Below are 25,610 nucleotides of genomic sequence, written 5' to 3'. Positions count from 1 at the left end.
TGGATTGGCCATGGGAAATTGTCCCATAGTGCCCAGGGATGTGCAGGTTAGGGTGGATTGGCCATGGGAAATTGTCCCATAGTGCCCAGGGATGTGCAGGTTAGGGTGGATTGGCCATGGGGAATTGTCCCATAGTGTCCAGGGATGTGCAGGTTAGGGTGGATTGGCCATGGGAAATTGTCCCATAGTGCCCAGGGATGTGCAGGTTAGGGTGGATTGGCCATGGGAAATTGTCCCATAGTGTCCAGGGATGTGCAGGTTAGGGTGGATTGGCCATGGGGAATTGTCCCATAGTGTCCAGGGATGTGCAGGTTAGGGTGGATTGGCCATGGGGAATTGTCCCATAGTGTCCAGGGATGTGCAGGTTAGGGTGGATTGGCCAGGGGAAATTGTCCCATAGTGCCCAGGGATGTGCAGGTTAGGGTGGATTGGCCATGGGGAATTGTCCCATAGTGTCCAGGGATGTGCAGGTTAGGGTGGATTGGCCATGGGAAATTGTCCCATAGTGCCCCAGGGATGTGTAGGTTAGGGTGGATTGGCCATGGGAAATTGTCCCATAGTGTCCAGGGATGTGCAGGTGAGGGTGGATTAGCCATGGGAAATTGTCCCATAGTGTTAGGTGAAGGGATAAATGTAGGGGAATGGGTCTGGGTGGTTTACTCTTCGGAGGGTCGGTGTGAACTTGTTGGGCCGAAGGGCCTGTTTCCACACTGTAAGAAATCTAATCTAAAAACGATGTGGGGACACACTCCTCCGAAGCAGGTCAGGTTGGAGAAATGGCAGATGGAGTTTAGCCTGGGTAAGTGTGAGCTGCTGCAATTGCGGAATGTTGAGGGAAAGGATGGAGTTAATGGCAGGATCCTGAACACCATTGATGTACAGAAGGATTTTGGGGTTCTCGACCATAGCTCCCTGAAAGTGGCCACACAGTAGATAGGGTGGGGAAGAAGGCGTACGGTGTGTTTGTCTGTATTGGACGGGGAATTGAGTACAAGGGTCAGGGTGTCAGGCTGCTGCGTTATCAGACTTTGGGTTAGGCCGCACTGAGAGAACTGCGTTCAGTTCTGGTCGCCACATTCCAGGAAGGACCTGGGGGGCTTGGGAGAGGGTACAGAAGGGGTTTCCCAGGATTAGATGGGATGAGCTGTAAGGAGAGGCTGGAAAAACTCAGGTTGTTTTCTCTGGAGGTTGAGGGGAGACTTGATAGAAGTCTGTAGAATTATGAGATGCAGAGATAGGGTCTGACAGTTAGAATCGTTTTCCCAGAGTTGAAATGTAGGAGTGTGGGACACACTGACAAGGGGTGGGGGGTTGCTGGTGGAGGCAGACAAGTGGTGGGGGGGGGTTTGAAAGGGCTTTTAGATAAGCACATGGATATCCAAGGAATGGAGTCATAGGGGGCCAAAGGCAGGCAGAAGGGGATTAGTTTAGCTTGGCGGTCATGTTCAGTACAACATGATGGGCCGAAGGGCCTGATCCTGGGCTGTGCTGACTGACGTTGTATGTAAAGGGGGTGGGGGTGAGAGGTTATCATGGTGAGGGAACAGGGAGCATTCAGATTAACTGCAATCTGACAGAAGAGGCGAGCAGTCTCGATGGGCTGAATGGACATGGAATGGGGTTTACATACAACTACCAAGCCTCTGAGGCCTATGAGAGCAAATACCAGCAAACAAACAGGCCCTTCAGCCTATCAGAACGCTGCTCGGGGAGTGAGGAGTAGCGGCAGGCTATTCGGCCCTTCAAGTGTGCTCCAATCATCAGGACGATCATGGCAGCCCTTCATTAACGCACATTCGCCATCTCCCATTTTGCCTGGAACATTGACAGATCCACCGAATTGGAACATCTCAGCACTCCACAGCCAACCAGGCACAAACCTTCCAGGGATTGGCTACTCCCTGGGCGAAGAAATTCCACGCCATGCCAGTGCGGAATGACATTATCTTTCACCCAGCCAACCCAAAACCCGCCTTCACCAATCCCCGCTCTCCATCCTCTCTCCTCCCCCTTCACCATTTCCATCTGCCCGTTCCATCCCTCACCTCTACATTCAGCTTTAGTCCCCCACCCACTCAAAAGATCGATAGGATTCCCCGAGACCAGAGAGAGGTAAATGGGGGTTGGAGGAGGTTACAGAGATAGGGAGGGGTTGTCGGGGCTGGAGGGAGTTACAGAGACAGGGAGGGGTTGTCGGGGCTGGAGGGGGTTACAGAGATAGGGAGGGGATGTAGGGGCTGGAGGGGGTTACAGAGATAGGGAGGGGGTGTAGGGGCTGGAGGGAGTTACAGAGATAGGGAGGGGGTGTAGGGGCGAAAGGGGGTTACAGAGATAGTGAGGGGGGTATAGGGGCTGGAGGGGGTTACAGAGATAGGGAGGGGGTGTAGGGGCGAAAGGGGGTTACAGAGATAGTGAGGGGGGTATAGGGGCTGGAGGGGGTTACAGAGATAGGGAGGGGGTGTAGGGGCTGGAGGGGGTTACAGAGATAGGGAGGGGATGTAGGGGCTGGAGGGGGTTACAGAGATAGGGCGGGGATGTAGGGGCTGGAGGGGGTTACAGAGATAGGGAGGGAGTGTAGGGGCTGGAGGGGGTTACAGAGATAGGCAGGGGGTGTAGGGGCGAAAGGGGGTTACAGAGATAGTGAGGGGGTGTAGGGGCTGGAGGGGGTTACAGAGATAGGGAGGGGATGTAGGGGCTGGAGGGGGTGACAGAGATAGGGAGGGGATGTAGGGGCTGGAGGGGGTTAGAGAGATAGGGAGGGAGTGTAGGGGCTGGAGGGAGTTACAGAGATTGGCAGGGGGTGTAGGGGCTGGAGGGGGTTACAGAGATAGGGAGGGGGTGTAGGGGCTGGAGGGGGTTACAGAGATAGGGAGGGGGTGTAGGGGCTGGAGGGGGTTACAGTGATAGGGAGGGGGTGTAGGGGCTGGAGGGGGTTACAGAGATAGGGAGGGGGTGTAGGGGCTGGAGGGGGTTACAGTGATAGTGAGGGGGTGTAGGGCCTGGAGGGGGTTACAGAGATAGGGAGAGGGTGTAGGGGCTGGAGGGGGTTACAGAGATAGGGAGGGGGTGTAGGGGCTGGAGGGGGTTACAGAGATAGGGAGGGGGTGTAGGGGCTGGAGGGGGTTACAGAGATAGGGAGGGGGTGTAGGGGCTGGATGCAGTGACAGAGATAGGGAGGGGGTGTAGGGGCTGGAGGGGGTTACCGAGATAGGGAGGAGGTGTAGGGGCTGGAGGGGGTTACAGTGATAGGGAGGGGGTGAAGGGGCTGGAGGGGGTTACCGAGATAGGGAAGGGGTTTAGGGGCTGGAGGGGGTTACCGAGATAGGGAAGGGGTTTAGGGGCTGGAGGGGGTTACAGAGATAGGGATGGGGTTTAGGGGCTGGAGGGGGTTACAGAGATAGGGAGGGGGTGTAGGGGCTGGAGGGGGTTACAGAGATAGGGAGGGGATGTAGGGGCTGGAGGGGGTTACAGAGATAGGGAGGGGGTGTAGGGGCTGGAGGGGGTTACAGTGATAGGGAGGGGGTGTAGGGGCTGGAGGGGGTTACCGAGATAGGGAGGAGGTGTAGGGGCTGGAGGGGGTTACAGTGATAGGGAGGGGGTGAAGGGGCTGGAGGGGGTTACCGAGATAGGGAGGGGGTGTGGGGGCTGGAGGGGGTTACAGAGATAGGGAAGGGGTTTAGGGGCTGGAGGGGGTTACCGAGATAGGGAAGGGGTTTAGGGGCTGGAGGGGGTTACAGAGATAGGGAGGGGGTGTAGGGGCTGGAGGGGGTTACAGAGATAGGGAGGGGGTGTAGGGGCTGGAGGGGGTTACAGAGATAGGGAGGGGGTGTAGGGGCTAGAGGGAGTTACAGAGATAGGGAGGGGGTGTAGGGGCTGGAGGAGGTTACAGAGATAGGGAGGGGGTGTAGGGGCTGGAGGGGGTTACAGAGATAGGGTGGGGGTGTAGGGGCTGGAGGAGGTTACAGAGATCGGGAGGGGGTGTAGGGGCTGGAGGGGGTTACCGAGATAGGGAGGGGGTGTAGGGGTTGGAGGGGTTACAGTGATAGGAAGGGGTTGTCGGGGCTGGAGGGGGTTACAGAGATAGGAAGGGGGTGTCGGGGCTGGATGCAGTGACAGAGATAGGGAGGGGTTGTAGGGGCTGGAGGGGGTTACAGAGATAGGGAGGGGGTGTAGGGGCTGGAGGGGGTTACAGAGATAGGGAGGGGGTGCAGGGGCTGGAGGGGGTTACAGAGATAGGGAGGGGGTGTAGGGGCTGGAGGGGGTTACAGTGATAGGGAGGGGGTGTAGGGGCTGGAGGGGGTTACAGAGATAGGGAGGGAGTGTAGGGGCTGGAGGGGGTTACAGAGATAGGGAGGGGGTGAAGGGGCTGGAGGGGGTTACAGAGATAGGGAGGGAGTGTAGGGACTGGAGGGGGTTACAGAGATAGGGAGGGGGTGTAGGGGCTAGAGGCAGTGACAGTGATAAGGAGGGGGTGTAGGGGCTGGAGGGGGTTACAGAGATAGGGAGGGGGTGTAGGGGCTAGAGGCAGTGACAGAGATAAGGAGGGGGTGTAGGGGCTGGAGGGGGTTACAGAGATAAGGAGGGGGTGTAGGAGTGACAAAGGGTTACAGAGATAGGGAGGGGGTGTAGCGGTGAGAAGGAGTGACAGAGATAAGGAGGGGGTGTTGAGAGTGGATGCAGTGACAGAGATAAGGAGGGGGTGTCGGGGCTGGGGGGGGGGGGGGTGGGGGTTACAGAGATAGGGAGGGGGTCCCTGAAACATACTTAAAATCTCCAGTTTGACTACATCCGAGGAAGATGTGCCAACAGAATTCCCTGCTTCACAGCGATATGTGAGATCCTGTTGAGTCCGTGGAATCCAGAACTCCTTGATTGCGCTGTTTTCATAACGCGCTGTTGATCCTGAGTACCATGTGTAGCTCTGTACGGGGGGGTTGCTGCTGGTCACCAGGCATTGTAGCGTCACCTGTTGCCCGACATGGAACGGTGTGTACCGGAGGGAGTCGACATAGACATCCTTCGGAGCATCTGGGGAAAAAGACAGCAGTGTCACTGACATCAGGAAAACGTCACCCAGCAAAGGGACCCTCCGACAGTGCCCACTCCCTCAGCACTGACCCTCCGACAGTGCCCACTCCCTCAGCACTGACCCTCCGACAGTGCCCACTCCCTCAGCACTGACCCTCCGACAGTGCTCACTCCCTCAGCACTGACCCTCCGACAGTGCCCACTCCCTCAGCACTGACCCTCCGACAGTGCCCACTCCCTCAGCACTGACCCTCCGACAGTGCCCACTCCCTCAGCACTGACCCTCCGACAGTGCCCACTCCCTCAGCACTGACCCTCCGACAGTGACCACTCCCTCAGCACTGACCCTCCGACAGTGCCCACTCCCTCAGCACTGACCCTCCGACAGTGCCCACTCCCTCAGCACTGACCCTCCGACAGTGACCACTCCCTCAGCACTGACCCTCCGACAGTGCCCACGCACTCAGCACTGACCCTCCGACAGTGCCCACTCCCTCAGCACTGACCCCCCGACAGTGTGACACTCCCTCAGCACTGACCCTCCGACAGTGCGGCACTCCCTCAGCACTGACCCTCCGACAGTCCCCACTCCCTCAGCACTGACCCTCCGACAGTGCCCACTCCCTCAGCACTGACCCTCCGACAGTGCCCACTCACTCAGCACTGACCCTCCAACAGTGCCCACTCCCTCAGCACTGACCCTCCGACAGTGTGGCACTCCCTCAGCACTGACCCTCTGACAATGCATACTCCCTCAGCAGTGACCCACCGACAGTGCCCACTCCCTCAGCACTGACCCTCCAACAGTGCCCACTCCCTCAGCACTGACCCTCCAACAGTGTGGCACTCCCTCAGTAATGACCCTCTGACAGTGCACACTCCTTCAGCAGTGACACTCCGACAGTGCCCACTCACTCAGCACTGACCCTCCAACAGTGTCCACTCCCTCAGCACTGACCCTCCAACAGTGCGACACTCCCTCAGCACTGACCCTCCGACAGTGCCGACTCCCTCAGCACTGACCCTCCGACAGTGCGGCACTCCCTCAGCACTGACCCTCCAACAGTGCCCACTTCCTCAGCACTGACCCTCCAACAGTGCCCACTCCCTCAGCACTGACCCTCCGACAGTGCCCACTCCCTCAGCACTGACTCTCCGACAGTGTGGCACTCCCTCAGCACTGACCCTCCGACAGTGCGGCACTCCCTCAGCACTGACCCTCCGACAGTGCGGCACTCCCTCAGCACTGACCCTCCGACAGTGCGGCACACCCTCAGCACTGACCCTCCGACAGTGCCCACTCCCTCAGCACTGACCCTCCGACAGTGCCCACTCCCTCAGCACTGACCCTCCGACAGTGCCCACTCCCTCAGCACTGACCCTCTGACAGTGCCCACTCCCTCAGCACTGACCTTCCGACAGTGCCCACTCCCTCAGCACAGACCCTCCGACAGTGCGGCACCCCCTCAGCACTGACCCTCCGACAGTGCGGCACTCCCTCAGCACTGACCCTCTGACAGTGCGGCACTCCCTCAACACTGACCCTCTGACAGTGCGGCACTCCCTCAGCACTGACCCTCCGACAGTGCGGCACTCCCTCAGCACTGACCCTCTGACAGTGCGGCACTCCCTCAGCACTGACCCTCCGACAGTGCGGCACCCCCTCAGCACTGACCCTCTGACAGTGCCCACTCCCTCAGCACTGACCCTCTGACAGTGCGGCACTCCCTCAGCACTGACCCTCCGACAGTGCGGCACTCCCTCAACACTGACCCTCTGACAGTGCGGCACTCCCTCAGCACTGACACTCCGACAGTGCCCACTCCCTCAACACTGACCCTCCGACAGTGCGGCACTCCCTCAGCACTGACCCTCTGACAGTGCGGCACTCCCACAACACTGACCCTCCGACAGTGCGGCACTCCCTCAGCACTGACACTCCGACAGTGCCCACTCCCTCAGCACTGACCCTCTGACAGTGCGGCACTCCCTCAGCACTGACCCTCTGACAGTGCGGCACTCCCTCAACACTGACCCTCCGACAGTGCGGCACTCCCTCAGCACTGACCCTCTGACAGTGCGGCACTCCCTCAGCACTGACCCTCTGACAGTGCGGCACTCCCTCAGCACTGACTCTCCGACAGTGCCCACTCCCTCAGCACTGACCCTCCGACAGTGCGGCACTCCCTCAGCACTGACCCTCTGACAGTGCTGCCCTCCCTCAGCACTGACCCTCTGACAGTGCCCACTCCCTCAGCACTGACCCTCTGACAGTGCCCACTCCCTCAGCACTGACCCTCCGACAGTGCCCACTCCCTCAGCACTGACCCTCTGACAGTGCCCACTCCCTCAGCACTGACCCTCTGACAGTGCCCACTCCCTCAGCACTGACCCTCCGACAGTGCAGCATTCCCTCAGCACTGACCCTCCGACAGTGCCCACTCCCTCAGCACTGACCCTCTGACAGTGCCCACTCCCTCAGCACTGACCCTCCGACAGTGCCCCCTCCCTCAGCACTGACCCTCCGACAGTGCCCACTCCCTCAGCACTGACCCTCCGACAGTGCCCACTCCCTCAGCACCGACCTGAATTGTGCCGTTAGTGTGTTTGGATGACGGAGAGCTCTCGGATCGGATTCATTGCGAGTGGTAGGCCATTCAGCCCTTTCAAGAATGTTTTGCATGTTTGCAGTAATGTTTGTGAGGTTGGGAATAATGTGGAATGGGTTGCTCTCTCCAGAGACAACAGCAGGGACGCTGCAGGATGGAGGTGTTTCCTGATAATTAAGATCAAAATTTCTCCTTTACCAGGAGAGTATTCCAAGAGGGATAAATGTGAGCGGTGAATTAGTCAGTTGGAACTTTGAGAAGCAGTTTTACTGATCGATACTGAGCCATGTCCCACAATCGCTGTGCTCAGAGCAGGGAGGCTGTTCTCTGTTAGCACCTTCCAAACCCACGGCCACTTCCATCTAGAAGGACAAGGGGCAGCAGGTACATGGGAACCCCCCCCCACCCCCCTGTAAGTTCCCCTCCGAGCCCCTCACCATCCCGACTTGGAAATCTATCGGCCGTTCCCTCCTGGGTCAGAATCCTGGGATTCCCTCCCTCAGGGACATTGTGGGTCTCCCCTACAGCACATGGACTGCAGCGGGTCAAGGAGGCAGCTCACCCCCCACCTTCTCAAGGGGAGGGGGCAACTAGGGACGGGGGCAGTAAATATTGCCTTGGATACATCATTTGAAATGATGAAATAGGAGGAGTTTGGTCCTCTCCCCTGGGGGACGCGACTGAGAGATTGACAGCCAGTATTGAATCGATGGGCCGAATGCCCTCCTCATGTCTCTGAATGGATCTTGTGATTGAGTGAAGGGGATAGGTCAGGGCTGACACTGAGCATTCCAAGCCAGTAGGTAATGGGTTAAATCTCTGTGTACTTACACAACACGTTTAACGTCACGTTAGTGCCTGTAATTTCACCGCTGGCTGTTTTAAAGCCACATCTCAGAGTCCTCCCGTGGTCCCGGTAAGACGGGGTGAATTTCAGGATGGCGCTGCCAGTTGGGTATTTACTGATTTCTCGGTGTGATGAAGATATGTTCAGTCCCTCAGTGTCAATCCAGCGGAGCAAACCAGGGCACAGGAAACTCAGCGAGCAGTTCAAATTCACCGGCTCATTCTCCTGCAGCATAGCAGGAACCGATATCTTGATCAACTCAGACGCATCTTTACAGAAAAGATCAATCAAGGCAGAAGATTCAGTCGTGAAGATTGGGTTTGCAAACAGGGTTAAAAAACATTCACTTCCAATTCGCAAATAGAGGCACAGAAAATCTTGGGATGTGTGGAGACAGGAACTGTGTGCAGTGCTCTGAATGTAGGTCTGAGGGATACGGAGACTGGAACTGTGCACGGTGCTCCGAGTGTGGGTCTAACTGAGGGATACGGAGACTGGAACTGTGCACGGTGCTCCGAGTGTGGGTCTAACTGAGGGATACGGAGACTGGAACTGTGCACGGTGCTCCGAGTGTGGGTCTAACTGAGGGATACAGAGACTGGAACTGTGCACGGTGCTCCGAGTAGGGGTCTAACTGAGGGATACGGAGACTGGAACTGTGCACGGTGCTCCGAGTAGGGGTCTAACTGAGGGATACGGAGACTGGAACTGTGCACAGTGCTCCGAGTGTGGGTCTGACTGAGGGATACGGAGACTGGAACTGTGCACAGTGCTCCGAGTGTGGATCAAACTGAGGGATACGGAGACTGGAACTGTGCACAGTGCTCCGAGTGTGGGTCTAACTGAGGGATACGGAGACTGGAACTGTGCACAGTGCTCCGAGTGTGGGTCTAACTGAGGGATACGGAGACAGGAACTGTGCACAGTGCTCCGAGTGTGGGTCTGACTGAGGGATACGGAGACTGGAACTGTGCACAGTGCTCCGAGTGTGGGTCTGACTGAGGGATACGGAGACTGGAACTGTGCACAGTGCTCCGAGTGTGGGTCTAACTGAGGGATACGGAGACTGGAACTGTGCACGGTGCTCCGAGTGTGGGTCTAACTGAGGGAGACAGAGACTGGAACTGTGCACAGTGCTCCGAGTGTGGGTCTAACTGAGGGATACGGAGACTGGAACTGTGCACGGTGCTCCGAGTGGGGGTCTAACTGAGGGATACGGAGACTGGAACTGTGCACAGTGCTCCGAGTGTGGGTCTAACTGAGGGAGACAGAGACTGGAACTGTGCACGGTGCTCCGAGTGGGGGTCTAACTGAGGGATACGGAGACTGGAAGTGTGCACAGTGCTCCGAGTGAGGGTCTAACTGAGGGATACAGAGACTGGAACTGTGCACAGTGCTCCGAGTGGGGGTCTAACTGAGGGATACGGAGACTGGAACTGTGCACAGTGCTCCGAGTGTGGGTCTAACTGAGGGAGACAGAGACTGGAACTGTGCACAGTGCTCCGAGTGTGGGTCTAACTGAGGGATACGGAGACTGGAACTGTGCACGGTGCTCCGAGTGGGGGTCTAACTGAGGGATACGGAGACTGGAACTGTGCACAGTGCTCCGAGTGTGGGTCTAACTGAGGGAGACAGAGACTGGAACTGTGCACGGTGCTCCGAGTGTGGGTCTGACTGAGGGATACGGAGACTGGAACTGTGCACGGTGCTCCGAGTGTGGGTCTAACTCAGGGATACGGAGACTGGAACTGTGCACAGTGCTCCGAGTGTGGGTCTAACTGAGGGATACGGAGACTGGAACTGTGCACTGTGCTCCGAGTGTGGGTCTAACTGAGGGATACGGAGACTGGAACTGTGCACAGTGTTCCGAGTGTGGATCTAACTGAGGGAAACAGAGAATGGAACTTGCACAGTGCTCCGAGTGTGGGTCTGACTGAGGGATACGGAGACTGGAACTGCGCACAGTGCTCCGTGTGTGGGTCCAACTGAGAGATACAGAGACTGGAACTGTGCACGGTGCTCCGAGTGTGGGTCTAACTGAGGGATACGGAGACTGGAACTGTGCACAGTGCTCCGAGTGTGGGTCGAACTGAGGGATGCAGAGACTGGAACAGTGCACGGTGCTCCGAGTGTGGGTCTAACTGAGGGATACGGAGACAGGAACTGTGCACGGTGCTCCGAGTGTGGGTCTGACTGAGGGATACAGAGACTGGAACTGTGCACGGTGCTCCGAGTGTGGGTCTAACTGAGGGATACGGAGACAGGAACTGTGCACGGTGCTCCGAGTGTGGGTCTGACTGAGGGATACAGAGACTGGAACTGTGCGCGGTGCTCCGAGTGTGGGTCTAACTGAGGGATAGGGAGACTGGAACAGTGCACAGTGCTCCGAGTGTGGGTCTAACTGAGGGATACGGAGACTGGAACGATGCACAGTGCTTCGAGTGTGGGTCTAACTGAGGGATACGGAGACTGGAACGATGCACAGTGCTTCGAGTGTGGGTCTAACTGAGGGATACAGAGACTGGAACGATGCACAGTGCTTCGAGTGTGGGTCTAACTGAGGGATACAGAGACTGGAACTGTGCACGGTGCTCCGAGTGTGGGTCTAACCGAGGGATACGGAGACTGGAACTGTGCACAGTGCTCCGAGTGTGGGTCGAACTGAGGGATGCAGAGACTGGAACAGTGCACGGTGCTCCGAGAGTGGGTCTAACTGAGGGATACGGAGACAGGAACTGTGCACAGTGCTCCGAGTGTGGGTCGAACTGAGGGATGCAGAGACTGGAACAGTGCACGGTGCTCCGAGTGTGGGTCTAACTGAGGGATACGGAGACAGGAACTGTGCACGGTGCTCCGAGTGTGGGTCTGACTGAGGGATACAGAGACTGGAACTGTGCACGGTGCTCCGAGTGTGGGTCTAACTGATGGATACGGAGACAGGAACTGTGCACGGTGCTCCGAGTGTGGGTCTGACTGAGGGATACAGAGACTGGAACTGTGCGCGGTGCTCCGAGTGTGGGTCTAACTGAGGGATAGGGAGACTGGAACAGTGCACAGTGCTCCGAGTTTGGGTCTAACTTAGGGATACGGAGACTGGAACGATGCACAGTGCTTCGAGTGTGGGTCTAACTGAGGGATACGGAGACTGGAACGATGCACAGTGCTTCGAGTGTGGGTCTAACTGAGGGATACAGAGACTGGAACGATGCACAGTGCTTCGAGTGTGGGTCTAACTGAGGGATACAGAGACTGGAACTGTGCACGGTGCTCCGAGTGTGGGTCTAACCGAGGGATACGGAGACTGGAACTGTGCACAGTGCTCCGAGTGTGGGTCGAACTGAGGGATGCAGAGACTGGAACAGTGCACGGTGCTCCGAGTGTGGGTCTAACTGAGGGATACGGAGACAGGAACTGTGCACAGTGCTCCGAGTGTGGGTCTGACTGAGGGATACAGAGACTGGAACTGTGCACGGTGCTCCGAGTGTGGGTCTAACTGAGGGATACGGAGACAGGAACTGTGCACGGTGCTCCGAGTGTGGGTCTGACTGAGGGATACAGAGACTGGAACTGTGCGCGGTGCTCCGAGTGTGGGTCTAACTGAGGGATAGGGAGACTGGAACAGTGCACAGTGCTCCGAGTGTGGGTCTAACTGAGGGATACGGAGACTGGAACGATGCACAGTGCTTCGAGTGTGGGTCTAACTGAGGGATACGGAGACTGGAACGATGCACAGTGCTTCGAGTGTGGGTCTAACTGAGGGATACAGAGACTGGAACGATGCACAGTGCTTCGAGTGTGGGTCTAACTGAGGGATACAGAGACTGGAACTGTGCACGGTGCTCCGAGTGTGGGTCTAACCGAGGGATACGGAGACTGGAACTGTGCACGGTGCTTCGAGTGTGGGTCTAACCGAGGGATACGGAGACTGGAACTGTGCACAGTGCTCCGAGTGTGGGTCTAACTGAGGGATACGGAGACAGGAACTGTGCACGGTGCTCCGTGTGTGGGTCTAACTGAGGGATACAGATACTGGAACTGTGCACGGTGCTCTGAGTGTGGGTCTAACTGAGGGATACAGAGACTGGAACTGTGCACAGTGCTCCGAGTGTGGGTCTAACTGAGAGATACAGAGACTGGAACGGTGCACGGTGCTCCGAGTGTGGGTCTAACTGAGGGATACAGAGACTGGAACTGTGCACGGTGCTCCGAGTGTGGGTCTAACTGAGGGATACGGAGACAGGAACTGTGCGCGGTGCTCCGTGTGTGGGTCTAACTGAGGGATACGGAGACTGGAACTGTGCACAGTGCTCCGAGTGTGTGTCTAACTGAGGGATACAGATACTGGAACTGTGCACGGTGCTCTGTGTGTGGGTCTAACTGAGGGATACAGAGACTGGAACTGTGCACGGTGCTCCGAGTGTGGGTCTGACTGAGGGATACGGAGACTGGAACTGTGCACAGTGCTCCGAGTGTGGGTCTAACTGAGGGATGCAGAGACTGGAACTGTGCACGGTGCTCCGAGTGTGGGTCTAACTGAGGGATAAAGAGACTGGAACTGTGCACAGTGCTCCGAGTGTGGGTCTAACTGAGGGATAGGGAGACTGGAACTGTGCACAGTGCTCCGTGTGTGGGTCTAACTGAGGGATACGGAGACTGGAACGATGCACGGTGCTCCGTGTGTGGGTCTAACTGAGGGATACGGAGATGGAACTGTGCACGGTGCTCCGAGTGTGGGTCTAGCTGAGGGATACGGAGACTGGAACTGTGCACAGTGCTCCGAGTGTGGGTCTAACTGAGGGATACAGAGACTGGAACTGTGCACGGTGCTCCGAGTGTGGGTCTAACTGAGGGATAAAGAGACTGGAACTGTGCACAGTGTTCCGAGTGTGGGTCTGACTGAGGGATGCAGAGACTGGAACTGTGCGCGGTGCTCCGAGTGTGGGTCTAACTGAGGGATAAAGAGACTGGAATTGTGCACAGTGCTCCGAGTGTGGGTCTAACTGTGGGATACGGAGACTGGAACTGTGCACAGTGCCCCGAGTGTGGGTCTAACCGAGGGATACGGAGACAGGAACTGTGCACGGTGCTCCGTGTGTGGGTCTAACTGAGGGATACAGATACTGGAACTGTGCACGGTGCTCTGAGTGGGGGTCTAACTGAGGGGTAAAGAGACTGGAACTGTGCACAGTGCTCCGAGTGTGGGTCTAACTGAGGGATGCAGAGACTGGAACTGTGCACGGTGCTCTGAGTGTGGGTCTAACTGAGGGATAAAGAGACTGGAACTGTGCACAGTGCCCCGAGTGTGGGTCTAACCGAGGGATACGGAGACAGGAACTGTGCACGGTGCTCCGAGTGTGGGTCTAACTGAGGGATACGGAGACTGGAACTGTGCATGGTGCTCCGTGTGTGGGTCTAACTGAGGGATACAGAGACTGGAACTGTGCACGGTGCTCCGAGTGTGGGTCTAACTGAGGGATACAGAGACTGGAACTCTGCACGCTGCTCCGTGTGTGGGTCTAACTGAGAGATACAGAGACTGGAACGGTGCACGGTGCTCTGAGTGTGGATCTAACTGAGAGATACAGAGACTGGAACAGTGCACGATGCTCTGAGTGTGGGTCTAACTGAGGGATAGAGAGACTGGAACTGTGCACAGTGCTCCGAGTGTGGGTCTGACTGAGGGATACGGAGATTGGAACTGTGCACGGTGCTCCGACTGTGGGTCTAACTGAGGGATACGGAGACTGGAACTGTGCACAGAGCTCCGAGTATGGGTCTAACTGAGGGATACAGAGCCTGGAACTGTGCACGGTGCTCCGAGTGTGGGTCTAACTGAGGGATACAGAGACTGGAACTGTGCACAGTGCTCCGAGTATGGGTCTAACTGAGGGATACAGAGACTGGAACAGTGCACAGTGCTCCGAGTGTGGGTCTGACTGAGGGATACGGAGACTGGAACTGTGTACAGTGCTCCGAGTGTGGGTCTAACTGAGGGACACAGAGACTGGAACTGTGCACAGTGCTCCGAGTGTGGGTCTAACTGAGGGATACGGAGACTGGAACTGTGCACGGTGCTGCGAGTGTGGGTCTAACTGAGGGATACAGAGAATGGAACTGTGCACGGTGCTCCGAGTGTGGGTCTGAGGGAAACAGAGAAAGGAACTGTGCACAGTGCTCCGAGTGGGGGTCTAACTGAGGGATACAGAGAATGGAACTGTGCACGGTGCTCCGAGTGTGGGTCTAACTGAGGGATACGGAGACAGGAACTGTGCACGATGCTCCGAGTGTGAGACTAACTGAGGGAAACGGAGACAGGAACTGTGCACGGTGGTCCGAGTGTGGGTCTAACTGAGGGATACAGAGACTGGAACTGTGCACAGTGCTCCGAGTGTGGGACTAACTGAGGGATCCGGAGACTGGAACTGTGCACAGTGCTCCGAGTGTGGGTCTGACTGAGGGATACGGAGACAGGAACTGTGCACGGTGCTCTGAGTGTGAGTCTGAGGGATACGGAGACGGGAACTGTGCACAGTGCTCCGAGTGTGGGTCTGACTGAGGGATACAGAGACTGGAACTGTGCACAGTGCTCCGAGTGTGGGTCTGACTGAGGAATACGGAGACTGGAACTGTGCACGGTGCTCCGAGTGTGGGTCTAACTGAGGGATACGTAGACTGGAACTGTGCACAGTGCTCCAAGTGTGGGACTAACTGAGGGATCCGGAGACTGGAACTGTGCACAGTGCTCCGAGTGTGTGTCTGAGGGATACGGAGACTGGAACTGTGCACAGTGCTCCGAGTGTGTGTCTAACTGAGGTAAATGGAGACTGGAACTGTGCACGGTGCTCCGAGTGTGGGTCTAACTGAGGGATACGGAGACAGGAAGTGTGCACGGTGCTCCGAGTGTGCGTCTAACTGAGGGATACGGAGACAGGAACTGTGCACGGTGCTCCGAGTGTGGGTCTAACTGAGGGATACGGAGACAGCAACTGTGCACCGTGCTCCGAGTGTCGGTCTAACTGAGGGACACGGAGACTGGAACTGTGCACAGTGCACCGAGTGTGGGTCTAACTGAGGGATAAAGAGACTGGAACTGTGCTCAGTGATCCGAGTGTGGGTCTAACTGAGAGGTACGGAGACTGGAACTGTGCACGGTGCTCCGAGTGTGGGTCTAACTGAGAGATACGGAGACTGGAACTGTGCATGGTGCTCCGAGTGTGGTCTAACTGAGAGATACGGAGACTGGAACTGTGCACGGTGCTCCGAGTGTGTGTCTAACTGAGAGATACGGAGACTGGAACTGTGCACGGTGCTCCGAGTGTGAGTCTAACTGAGAGATAGGGAGACTGGAACTGTGCAGGGTGCTCCGAGTGTGGGTCTAACTGAGGGATACAGAGACTGGAACTGTGCACAGTGCTCCGAGTGTGGGTCTGACTGAGGGATACGGAGACTGGAACTGTGCACGGTGCTCCGAGTGTGGATCTAACTGAGGGATACGGAGACTGGAACTGTGCACAGTGCTCCGAGTGTGGGTCTGACTGAGGGATACGGAGACTGGAACTGTGCACGGTGCTCCGAGTGTGGGTCTAACTGAGGGATACGGAGACTGGAACTGTGCACGGTGCTCCGAGTGTGGGTCTGACTGAGGGATACGGAGACTGGAACTGTGCCCGGTGCTCCGAGTGTGGGTCTAACTGAGGGGTACGGAGACTGGAACTGTGCACGGTGCTCCGAGTGTGGGTCTGACTGAGGGATACAGAGACTGGAACTGTGCACGGTGCTCGGAGCGTGAGTGTAAGAGATTGGAACTGCAGGTTTCTCAATATAGCTGACAAGAACAGTCGGAGGCCATTCAGCCCTATCCCCCGGTCATTATCAATTGGGGAATTATTTTTAAACTCACCCACAACGTTTATCGAGACACCGTTGGGATCCGAATATTTGAATTTATCTTGACCAGACATTCGAAAGTGATATGTCCCTTCATCACTTTTCTGTAAGTCGTTTATTTTCAAACTACAATCCTTTCCTGTTCGCCAGTCGCCCGCGAGTGCGGCCCGGTGTTTGAAGCTGTGGCCCGAGTCCCCATTGGAAGAGATCACCAGGGTCCCATTGACTTTTTCCCCCTTTAGCCACATGACCGTCTGGAGTTTGGATACTAGGGGATAGCGGCATTTGCAAGGAATCATCAAACAAGACCCAACGGCCCCTTCTACAGTCCTGGGGGCGACGACACTCCATTGAGAGTACACAGAACCTACAACAAATCAATTGCGCATTCATGTAGCACCGTTAACATGGTAGAACAACTGAGCGCTTTAATCGGCCAGGCAATATTTCACCCCGAGCTCCACCAGGTGATGCAAGTCCCAGTCAGAGAGGACATTGTAAAAACAGTGCATAAGGTCGGTGTGTGAGAAAGGCAGAGGGACAGGGACAGAGGGTCAGGGATTTTCAGACAAAATTCCAGAGCTCAGCACAGCAAGGGAGTGGACAGCATGGTCTCAAAGATGGAGCGATGGGAAGTGGGGGCTGGAGGAGGCCGCATGGATAGGGAGTGCACCCTGCCTCTCATTCCCGATGAAGGGCTTTTGCCCGAAATTTCGATTTTCCTGCTCCTCGGATGCTGCCTGACCTGCTGTGCTTTTCCAGCACCACTCTCATCTAGACTCTGGTTTCCAGCATCTGCAGTCATTGTTTTTACCACCCAGCCTAATCCCACTCTCTCCCTCACTCCCCACTCCCTTTAATATCCCACCCAGCCTAATCCCACTCTCTCCCTCACTCCCCACTCCCTTTAATATCCCACTCTGTCTAATCCCACTCTCCCACTCACTCCCCGCTCCCTTTAATATCCCACCCAGTCTAATCCCACTCTCCCCCTCACTCCCCACTCCCTTTAATATCCCACCCAGTCTAATCCCACTCTCTCCCTCACTCCCCACTCCCTTTAATATCCCACCCAGTCTAATCCCACTCTCCCCCTCACTCCCCGCTCCCCTTAACATCCCACCCAGCCTAATCCCACTCTCTCCCTCACTCCCCACTCCCTTTAATATCCCACCCAGTCTAATCCCACTCTCCCACTCACTCCCTGCCCCCTTTAATATCCCACCCAGTCTAATTACCACTCTCCCACTCACTCCCCACCCCCTTTAATATCCCACCCAGTCTAATCCCACTCTCCCCCCTCACTCCCTGCTCCCTTTAATATCCCACCCAGTCTAAACCCACTCTCCCCCTCACTCCCCGCTCCCTTTAATTACCCACCCAGTCTAATCCCACTCTCTCCCTCACTCCCCACTCCCTTTAATATCCCACCCAGTCTAATCCCACTCTCCCCCTCACTCCCCGCTCCCTTTAATATCCCACCCAGTCTAATCCCACTCTCCCCCCACACACCCCGCTCCCTTTAATATCCCACCCAGTCTAATCCCATTCTCCCCCCTCACTCCCAGCTCCCTTTAATATCCCACCCAGTCTAATCCCACTCTCCCCCCTCACTCCCAGCTCCCTTTAATATCCCACCCAGTCGGATCCCCCCTCCCCCTCACTCCCCATCCCCTTTAATATCCCACCCAGTCGGATCCCCCCTCCCCCTCACTCCCCACTCCCTTTAATATCCCACCCAGTCTAATCCCACTCTCCCCCCTCACTCCCAGCTCCCTTTAATATCCCACCCAGTCGGATCCCCCCTCCCCCTCACTCCCCATCCCCTTTAATATCGCACACAGTCGGATCCCCCCTCCCCCTCACTCCCCAATTCCTTTAATATCCCACCCAGTCTAATCCCACTCTCCCACCTCACTCCCTGCTCTCTTTAATATCCCACCCAGTCTAATCCCACTCTCCCCCTCACTCCCCACACCCTTTAATATCCCATCCAGTCTCATCCCATTCTCGCCCTCACTCCCCACCCCCTTTAATATCACACCCAGTCAAATCCCACTCTCCCCCTCACTCCACACACCCTTTAATATCCCACACAGTCTAATCCCACTCTCGCCCTCACTCCCCACCCCCTTTAATATCCCACCCAGTCTCATCCCACTCTCCCCCTCACTCCCCACTCCCTTTAATATCCCACCCAGTCTAATCCCACTCTCCCCCTCACTCCCCGCTCCCTTTAATATCCCACCCAGTCTAATCCCACTCTCCCCCTCACTCCCCACTCCCTTTAATATCCCACCCAGTCTAATCCCACTCTCCCCCTCACTCCCCACTCCCTTTAATATCCCACCCAATCTAATCCCACTCTCCCCCTCACTCCCCACCCCCTTTAATACCCCACCCAGTCTAATCCCACTCTCCCCCTCACTCCCCACACTCTTTAATATCCCACCCAGTCTAATCCCACTCTCCCCCTCACTCCCCACCCCCTTTAATATCCCACCCAGTCTAATCCCACTCTCCCCCCTCACTCCCCACCCCCTTTAATATCCCACCCAGTCTAATCCCACTCTCCCCCTCACTCCCCACACTCTTTAATATCCCACCCAGTCTAATCCCACTCTCCCCCTCACTCCCCACCCCCTTTAATATCCAACCCAATCTAATCCCACTCTCCCCCACACTCCCCACCCCCTTTAATATCCCATCCAGTCTAATCCCACTCTCCACCACACTCCCCATCCCCTTTAATATCCCACCCAATTTAATCCCACTCTCCCCCTCACTCCCCACTCCCTTTAATATCCCACCCAATCTAATCCCACTCTCCCCCACACTCCCCACCCCCTTTAATATTCCACCCAGTCTAATCCCGCTCTCCCCCTCACTCCCCACCCCCTTTAATATCCCACCCAATTTAATCCCACTCTCCCCCTCACTCCCCACCCCCTTTAATATCCAACCCAATCTAATCCCACTCTCCCCCTCACTCCCCACCCCCTTTAATACCCCACCCAGTCTAATCCCACTCTCCCCCTCACTCCCCACACTCTTTAATATCCCACCCAGTCTAATCCCACTCTCCCCCTCACTCCCCACCCCCTTTAATATCCAACCCAATCTAATCCCACTCTCCCCCACACTCCCCACCCCCTTTAATATCCCACCCAATTTAATCCCACTCTCCCCCTCACTCCCCACCCGCTTTAATATCCCACCCAGTCTAATCCCACTCTCCCCCTCACTCCCCACCCCCTTTAATATCCCACCCAGTCTAATCCCACTCTCCCCCTCACTCCCCACCCCCTTTAATATCCCACCCAGTCGAATCCCACTCTCCTCCACACTCCCCACCCCCTTTAATATCCCACCCAATTTAATCCCACTCTCCCCCTCACTCTCCACCCCCTTTAATATCCCACCCAGTCTAATCCCACTCTCCCCCTCACTCCCCACCCCCTTTAATATCCCACCCAGTCTAATCCCACTCTCCCCCTCACTCCCCACCCCCTTTAGTATCCCACCCAGTCTAATCCCACTCTCCCCCTCACTCCCCACCCCCTTTAATATCCCACCCAGTCGAATCCCACTCTCCTCCACACTCCCCACCCCCTTTAATATCCCACCCAATTTAATCCCACTCTCCCCCTCACTCCCCACCCCCTTTAATATCCCACCCAGTCGAATCCCACTCTCCTCCACACTCCCCACCCCCTTTAATATCCCACCCAATCTAATCCCATTCTCCCCCACACTCCCCACCCCCTTTAATATCCCACCCAGTCTAATCCCACTCTCCCCCTCACTCCCCACCCCCTTTAATATCCCACCCAGTCTAATCCCACTCTCCCCCACACTCCCCACCCCCTTTAATATCCCACCCAATCTAATCCCACTCTCCCCCACACTCCCCACCCCCTTTAATATCCCACCCAGTCTAATCCCACTCTCCTCCACACTCCCCACCCCCTTTAATATCCCACCCAGTCTAATCCCACTCTCCCCCACACTCCCCACCCCCTTTAATATCCCACCCAGTCTAATCCCACACTCCCCCTCACTCCCCACCCCTTTAATCCCCCACCCAGTTTAATCCCACTCTCCCCCTCACTCCCCACTCCCTTTAATATCCCACCCAGTCTAATCCCACACTCCCCCTCACTCCCCACCCCTTTTAATCCCCCACCCAATTTAATCCCACTCTCCCCCCTGCTGATTAGCATCTGTTTTAGTTGTCAATTATTTCCACATCGTCTCTGCGTTTGGCTGTATCTCTCTCTCTCTCTCTCCCACTCTCTCTCTCTCTCTTTGCTGTAAATGTACGTTGAGAAAGACACTTACCACAGGCAGAGGACAGGAGCAGTGACAGGACGATTAACCTCGCCATTTGAAGAGTCCTAAAGAGAAATGGAGACAAATCATGAAATGAGTTACAACATCATTGTTCAAATTCCTACTCCCTGTCTGAACCAACCGCATTGAGATAGACATCTGAGGGGTCCGTGCTGAGGGAGAGCCGCACTGTCGGAGGGTCAGTGCTGAGGGAGTGCCGCACTGTCGCAGGGTCAGTGCTGAGGGAGAGCCGCACTGTCGGAGGGTCAGTGCTGAGGGTGTGGGCACTGTCGGAGGGTCAGTGCTGAGGGTGTGGGCACTGTCGGTGGGTCAGTGCTGAGGGAGTGCCGCACCGTCGGAAGGTCAGTGCTGAGGGCGTGCCGCACTGTCGGAGGGTCAGTGCTGAGGGAATGCCGCACTGTCGGAGGGTCAGTGCTGAGGGAGTGCGGCACTGTCGGAGGGTCAGTGCTGAGGGAGTGGGCACTGTCGGAGGGTCAGTGCTGAGGGAGTGGGCACTGTCGGAGGGTCAGTGCTGAGGCAGTGCCGCACTGTCGGAGGGTCAGTGCTGAGGGAGTGGGCACTGTCGGAGGGTCAGTGCTGAGGGAGTGGGCACTGTCAGAGGGTCAGTGCTGAGAGAGTGGACACTGTCGGAGGGTCAGTGCTGAGGGAGTGGGCAATGTCAAAGGGTCAGTGCTGAGAGAGTGGGCACAGTAAGAGGGTCAGTGCTGAGGGAGTGGGCACTGTCGGAAGGACAGTGCTGAGGGAGTGGGCACTGTCGGAGGGTCAGTGCTGAGGGAGTGGGCACTGTCAGAGGGTCAGTGCTGAGAGAGTGGGCACTGTCGGAGTGTCAGTGCTGAGGGAGTGCCGCACTATCGAAGGGTTAGTGCTGAGGGAGTGCCGCACATTCAGAGGGTCAGTGCTGAGGGAGTGGGCACTGTCAGATGGTCAGTGCGGAGGGAATGGGCACTATCGGAGGTTCAGTGCTGAGGGAGTGGGCACTGTTGGAGGGTCAGTGCTGAGGGAGTGGGCACTGTCGGAAGGACAGTGCTGAGGGAGTGGGCACTGTCGGAGGGTCAGTGCTGAGGGAGTGGGCACTGTCAGAGGGTCAGTGCTGAGAGAGTGGGCACTGTCGGAGGGTCAGTGCTGAGGAAGTGCCGCACTGTCGGAGGGTCAGTGCTGACGGAGTGCCGCACTGTCGGATGGTCAGTGCTGAGGGAGTGGGCACTGTCGGAGTGTCAGTGCTGAGGGAGTACCACACTCTCGGAGGGTCAGTGCTGAGGGAGTGGGCACTGTTGGAGTGTCACTGCTGAGGGCGTGGGCACTGTCGGAGGGTCAGTGCTGAGTGAGTGGGCACTGTCAGAGGGTCAGTGTTGACGGAGTTGGCACTGTCGGAGGGTCAGTGCTGAGTGAGTGGGCACTGTCGGAGTGGCAGTGCTGAGGGAGTACCACACTCTCGGAGGGTCAGTGCTGAGGGAGTGGGTACTGTTGGAGGGTCAGTGCTGAGGGAGTGGGCACTGTTGGCGGGTCGGTGCTGAGGGAGTGCCGCACTGTCGGAGGGTCAGTGCTGAGGGAGTGGCACTGTCGGACGGTCAGTGCTGAGGGAGTGGGCACTGTCGGAGGGTCAGTGCTGAGGGAGTGCCGCACTGTCGGAGGGTCGGTGCTGAGGAAGTGCCGCACTGTTGGAGGGTCAGTGCTGAGGGAGTGCCGCACTGTCGGAGGGTCAGTGCTGAGGGAGTAGACACTGTCAGAGTGTCAGTGCTGAGATGGTAGGCACTGTCAGAGGGTCAGTGATAAGGGAGTGGGCACTGTCGGAGGGTCAGTGATAAGGGAGTGGGCACTGTCGGAGGGTCAGTGCTGAGGGAGTGGGCACTCTCGGAGGGTCAGTGCTAAGGGAGTGGGCACTGTCGGAGGGTCAGTGCTGAGGGAGTGGGCACTCTCGGAGGGTCAGTGCTGAGGGAGTGGGCACTGTCGGAGGGTCAGTGCTGAGGGAGTGGGGCACTGTCGGAGGGTCAGTGCTGAGGGAGTGGGCACTGTCGGAGTGTCAGAGCTGAGAGGGTGCCGCACTGTCGGAGGGTCAGTGCTGAGGAGTGGGCACTGTCAGAAGGTCAGTCCTGAGGTAATGGGCACTGTCGGAGGGTCACTGCTGAGGGAGTGCCGCACTGTCGGATGGTCAGTGCTGAGGGAGTGGGCACTGTCGGAGGGTCAGTGCTGACGGAGTGCCGCACTCTCGGAGGGTCAGTGCTGAGGGAGTGTCGCACTGTCAGAGGGTCAGTGCTGAGGGAGTGCCGCACTGTCGGAGGGTCAGTGCTGAGGGAGTGCCGCACTGTCGGAGGGTCAGTGCTGAGGGAGTGGGCACTGTCGGAGGGTCAGTGCTGAGGGAGTGCCGCACTGTTGGAGGGTCAGTGCTGAGGGAGTGCCGCACTGTCGGAGGCTCAGTGCTGAGCGAGTACCGCACTGTCGGAGGGTCAGTGCTGAGGGAGTGCCGCACTGTCAGAGGGTCAGTGCTGAGGGAGTGCTGCACTGTCGGAAGGACAGTGCTGAGGGAGTGCGCACTGTCGGAGGGTCAGTGATGAGGGAGTGGGCACTGTCGGAGGGTCAGTGCTGAGGGAGTGCCGCACTGTCGGAGGGTCAGTGCTGAGGGAGTGCCGCACTGTCGGAGGGTCAGTGCTGAGGGAGTGGGCACTGTCGGAGGGTCAGTGCTGAGGGAGTGGGCCCTGTCGGAAGGACAGTGCTGAGGGAGTGCCGCACTGTCGGAGGGTCAGTGCTGAGGGAGTGGGCCCTGTCGGAAGGACAGTGCTGAGGGAGTGGGCACTGTCGGAGGGTCAGTGATGAGGGAGTGGGCACTGTCGGAGGGTCAATGCTGAGGGAGTGGGCACTGTCGGAGGGTCAGTGCTAAGGGAGTGGGCACTGTCGGTGGGTCAGTGCTGAGGGAGTGCCGCACTGTCGGAGGGTCAGTGCTGCGGGAGTGCCACACTGTCGGAGGGTCAGTGCTGAGGGAGTGGGCACTGTCGGTGGGTCAGTGCTGAGGGAGTGGGCACTGTCGGTGGGTCAGTGCTGAGGGACTGGGCACTGTCGGAGGGTCAGTGCTGAGGGAGTGGGCACTGTCAGAGGGTCAGTGCTGAGGGAGTGGGCACTGTCGGAGTGTCAGTGCTGAGGGAGTGGGCACTGTCGGAGGGTCAGTGCTGAGGGAGTGCCGCACCTTCGGAGGGTCAGTGCTGAGGGAGTGCCGCACTGTCGGAGGGTCAGTGCTGAGGGAGTGTCGCACTGTCAGCGGGTCAGTGCTGAGGGAGTGCGCACTGTCGGAGGGTCAGTGATGAGGGAGTGGGCACTGTCGGAGGGTCAGTGCTGAGGGAGTGCCGCACTGTCGGAGGGTCAGTGATGAGGGAGTGGGCACTGTTGGAGGGTCAGTGCTGAGGGAGTGCCGCACTGTCGGAGGGTCAGTGCTGAGGGAGTGGGCACTGTCGGAGGGTCAGTGCTGAGGGAGTGCCGCACTGTCGGAGGGTCAGTGCTGAGGGAGTGGGCCCTGTCGGAGGGTCAGTGCTGAGGGAGTGGGCATTGTCGGAGGGTCAGTGCCGATGGAGTGGGCACTGTCGGAGGGTCAGTGCTGAGGGAGTGCCGCACTGTCGGAGGGTCAGTGCTGAGGGAGTGCCGCACTGTCGGAGGGTCAGTGCTGAGGGAGTGCCGCACTGTCGGAGGCTCAGTGCTGAGCGAGTACCGCACTGTCGGAGGGTCAGTGCTGAGGGAGAGCCGCACTGTCGGAGGGTCAGTGCTGAGGGAGTGCGCACTGTCGGAGGGTCAGTGATGAGGGAGTGGGCACTGTTGGAGGGTCAGTGCTGAGGGAGTGCCGCTCTGTTGGAGGGTCAGTGCTGAGGGAGTGGGCACTGTCGGAGGGTCAGTGCTGAGGGAGTGCCGCACTGTCGGAGGGTCAGTGCTGAGGGAGTGGGCCCTGTCGGAGGGTCAGTGCTGAGGGAGTGGGCATTGTCGGAGGGTCAGTGCCGATGGAGTGGACACTGTCGGAGGGTCAGTGCTGAGGGAGTGCCGCACTGTCGGAGGGTCAGTGCTGAGGGAGTGCCGCACTGTCGGAGGGTCAGTGCTGAGGGAGAGCTGCACTGTCGGAGGGTCAGTGCTGAGGGAGTGCCGCACTGTCGGAGGGTCAGTGCTGAGGGAGTGGGCACTGTCGGAGGGTCAGTGCTGAGGGAGCGCCGCACTGTTGGAGGGTCAGTGCTGAGCGAGTGCCGCACTGTTGGAGGGTCAGTGCTGAGCGAGTGCCGCACTGTCGGAGGCTCAGTGCTGAGCGAGTACCGCACTGTCGGAGGGTCAGTGCTGAGGGAGTGGGCACTGTCGGAAGGACAGTGCTGAGGGAGTGCGCACTGTCGGAGGGTCAGTGATGAGGGAGTGGGCACTGTCGGAGGGTCAGTGCTGAGGGAGTGCCGCACTGTCGGAATGTCAGTGATGAGGGAGTGGGCACTGTTGGAGGGTCAGTGCTGAGGGAGTGCCGCACTGTCGGAGGGTCAGTGATGAGGGAGTGCCGCACTGTCGGAGGGTCAGTGCTGAGGGAGTGGGCACTGTCGGAGGGTCAGTGCTGAGGGAGTGCCGCACTGTCGGAGGGTCAGTGCTGAGGGAGTGGGCACTGTCGGAGGGTCAGTGCTGAGGGAGTGCCGCACTGTCGGAGGGTCAGTGCTGAGGGAGTGGGCCCTGTCGGAAGGACAGTGCTGAGGGAGTGGGCACTGTCGGAGGGTCAGTGATGAGGGAGTGGGCACTGTCGGAGGGTCAATGCTGAGGGAGTGTGCACTGTCGGAGGGTCAGTGCTAAGGGAGTGGGCACTGTCGGTGGGTCAGTGCTGTGGGAGTGCCGCACTGTTGGAGGGTCAGTGCTGAGGGAGAGCCGCACTGTCGGAGGGTCAGTGC

General features: G+C 57.8%; 1 protein-coding gene across 1 annotated transcript in view; it reads right to left on the bottom strand.

Annotated features, from left to right (window-relative positions):
- Window positions 1-20,764, bottom strand: part of LOC148139422 (B-cell receptor CD22-like) — a 74,600-nt gene extending 53,836 nt beyond the window's left edge. The window contains exons 1-4 of the mRNA XM_087980751.1: window positions 20,713-20,764; window positions 16,385-16,738; window positions 8,469-8,753; window positions 4,765-5,028 (exon numbers count right to left, since the gene is read on the bottom strand). Coding sequence (XP_087836877.1) covers window positions 4,765-5,028; window positions 8,469-8,753; window positions 16,385-16,738; window positions 20,713-20,758 — 949 coding nt within the window. The 5' untranslated portion in view covers window positions 20,759-20,764. The remainder of the gene's footprint in view (window positions 1-4,764; window positions 5,029-8,468; window positions 8,754-16,384; window positions 16,739-20,712) is intronic.
- Window positions 20,765-25,610: the final 4,846 nt, after the last annotated feature.

The sequence above is a fragment of the Chiloscyllium plagiosum genome, unplaced genomic scaffold, assembly GCF_037043375.1.
Source record: "Chiloscyllium plagiosum isolate Xiang-an unplaced genomic scaffold, Cpla_swu_hap1 HiC_scaffold_38, whole genome shotgun sequence".
Lineage (NCBI taxonomy): Eukaryota > Metazoa > Chordata > Chondrichthyes > Orectolobiformes > Hemiscylliidae > Chiloscyllium > Chiloscyllium plagiosum.
Note: the sequence above shows the minus strand (reverse complement) of the source record. Positions and strands in the feature narration are given on the sequence as shown.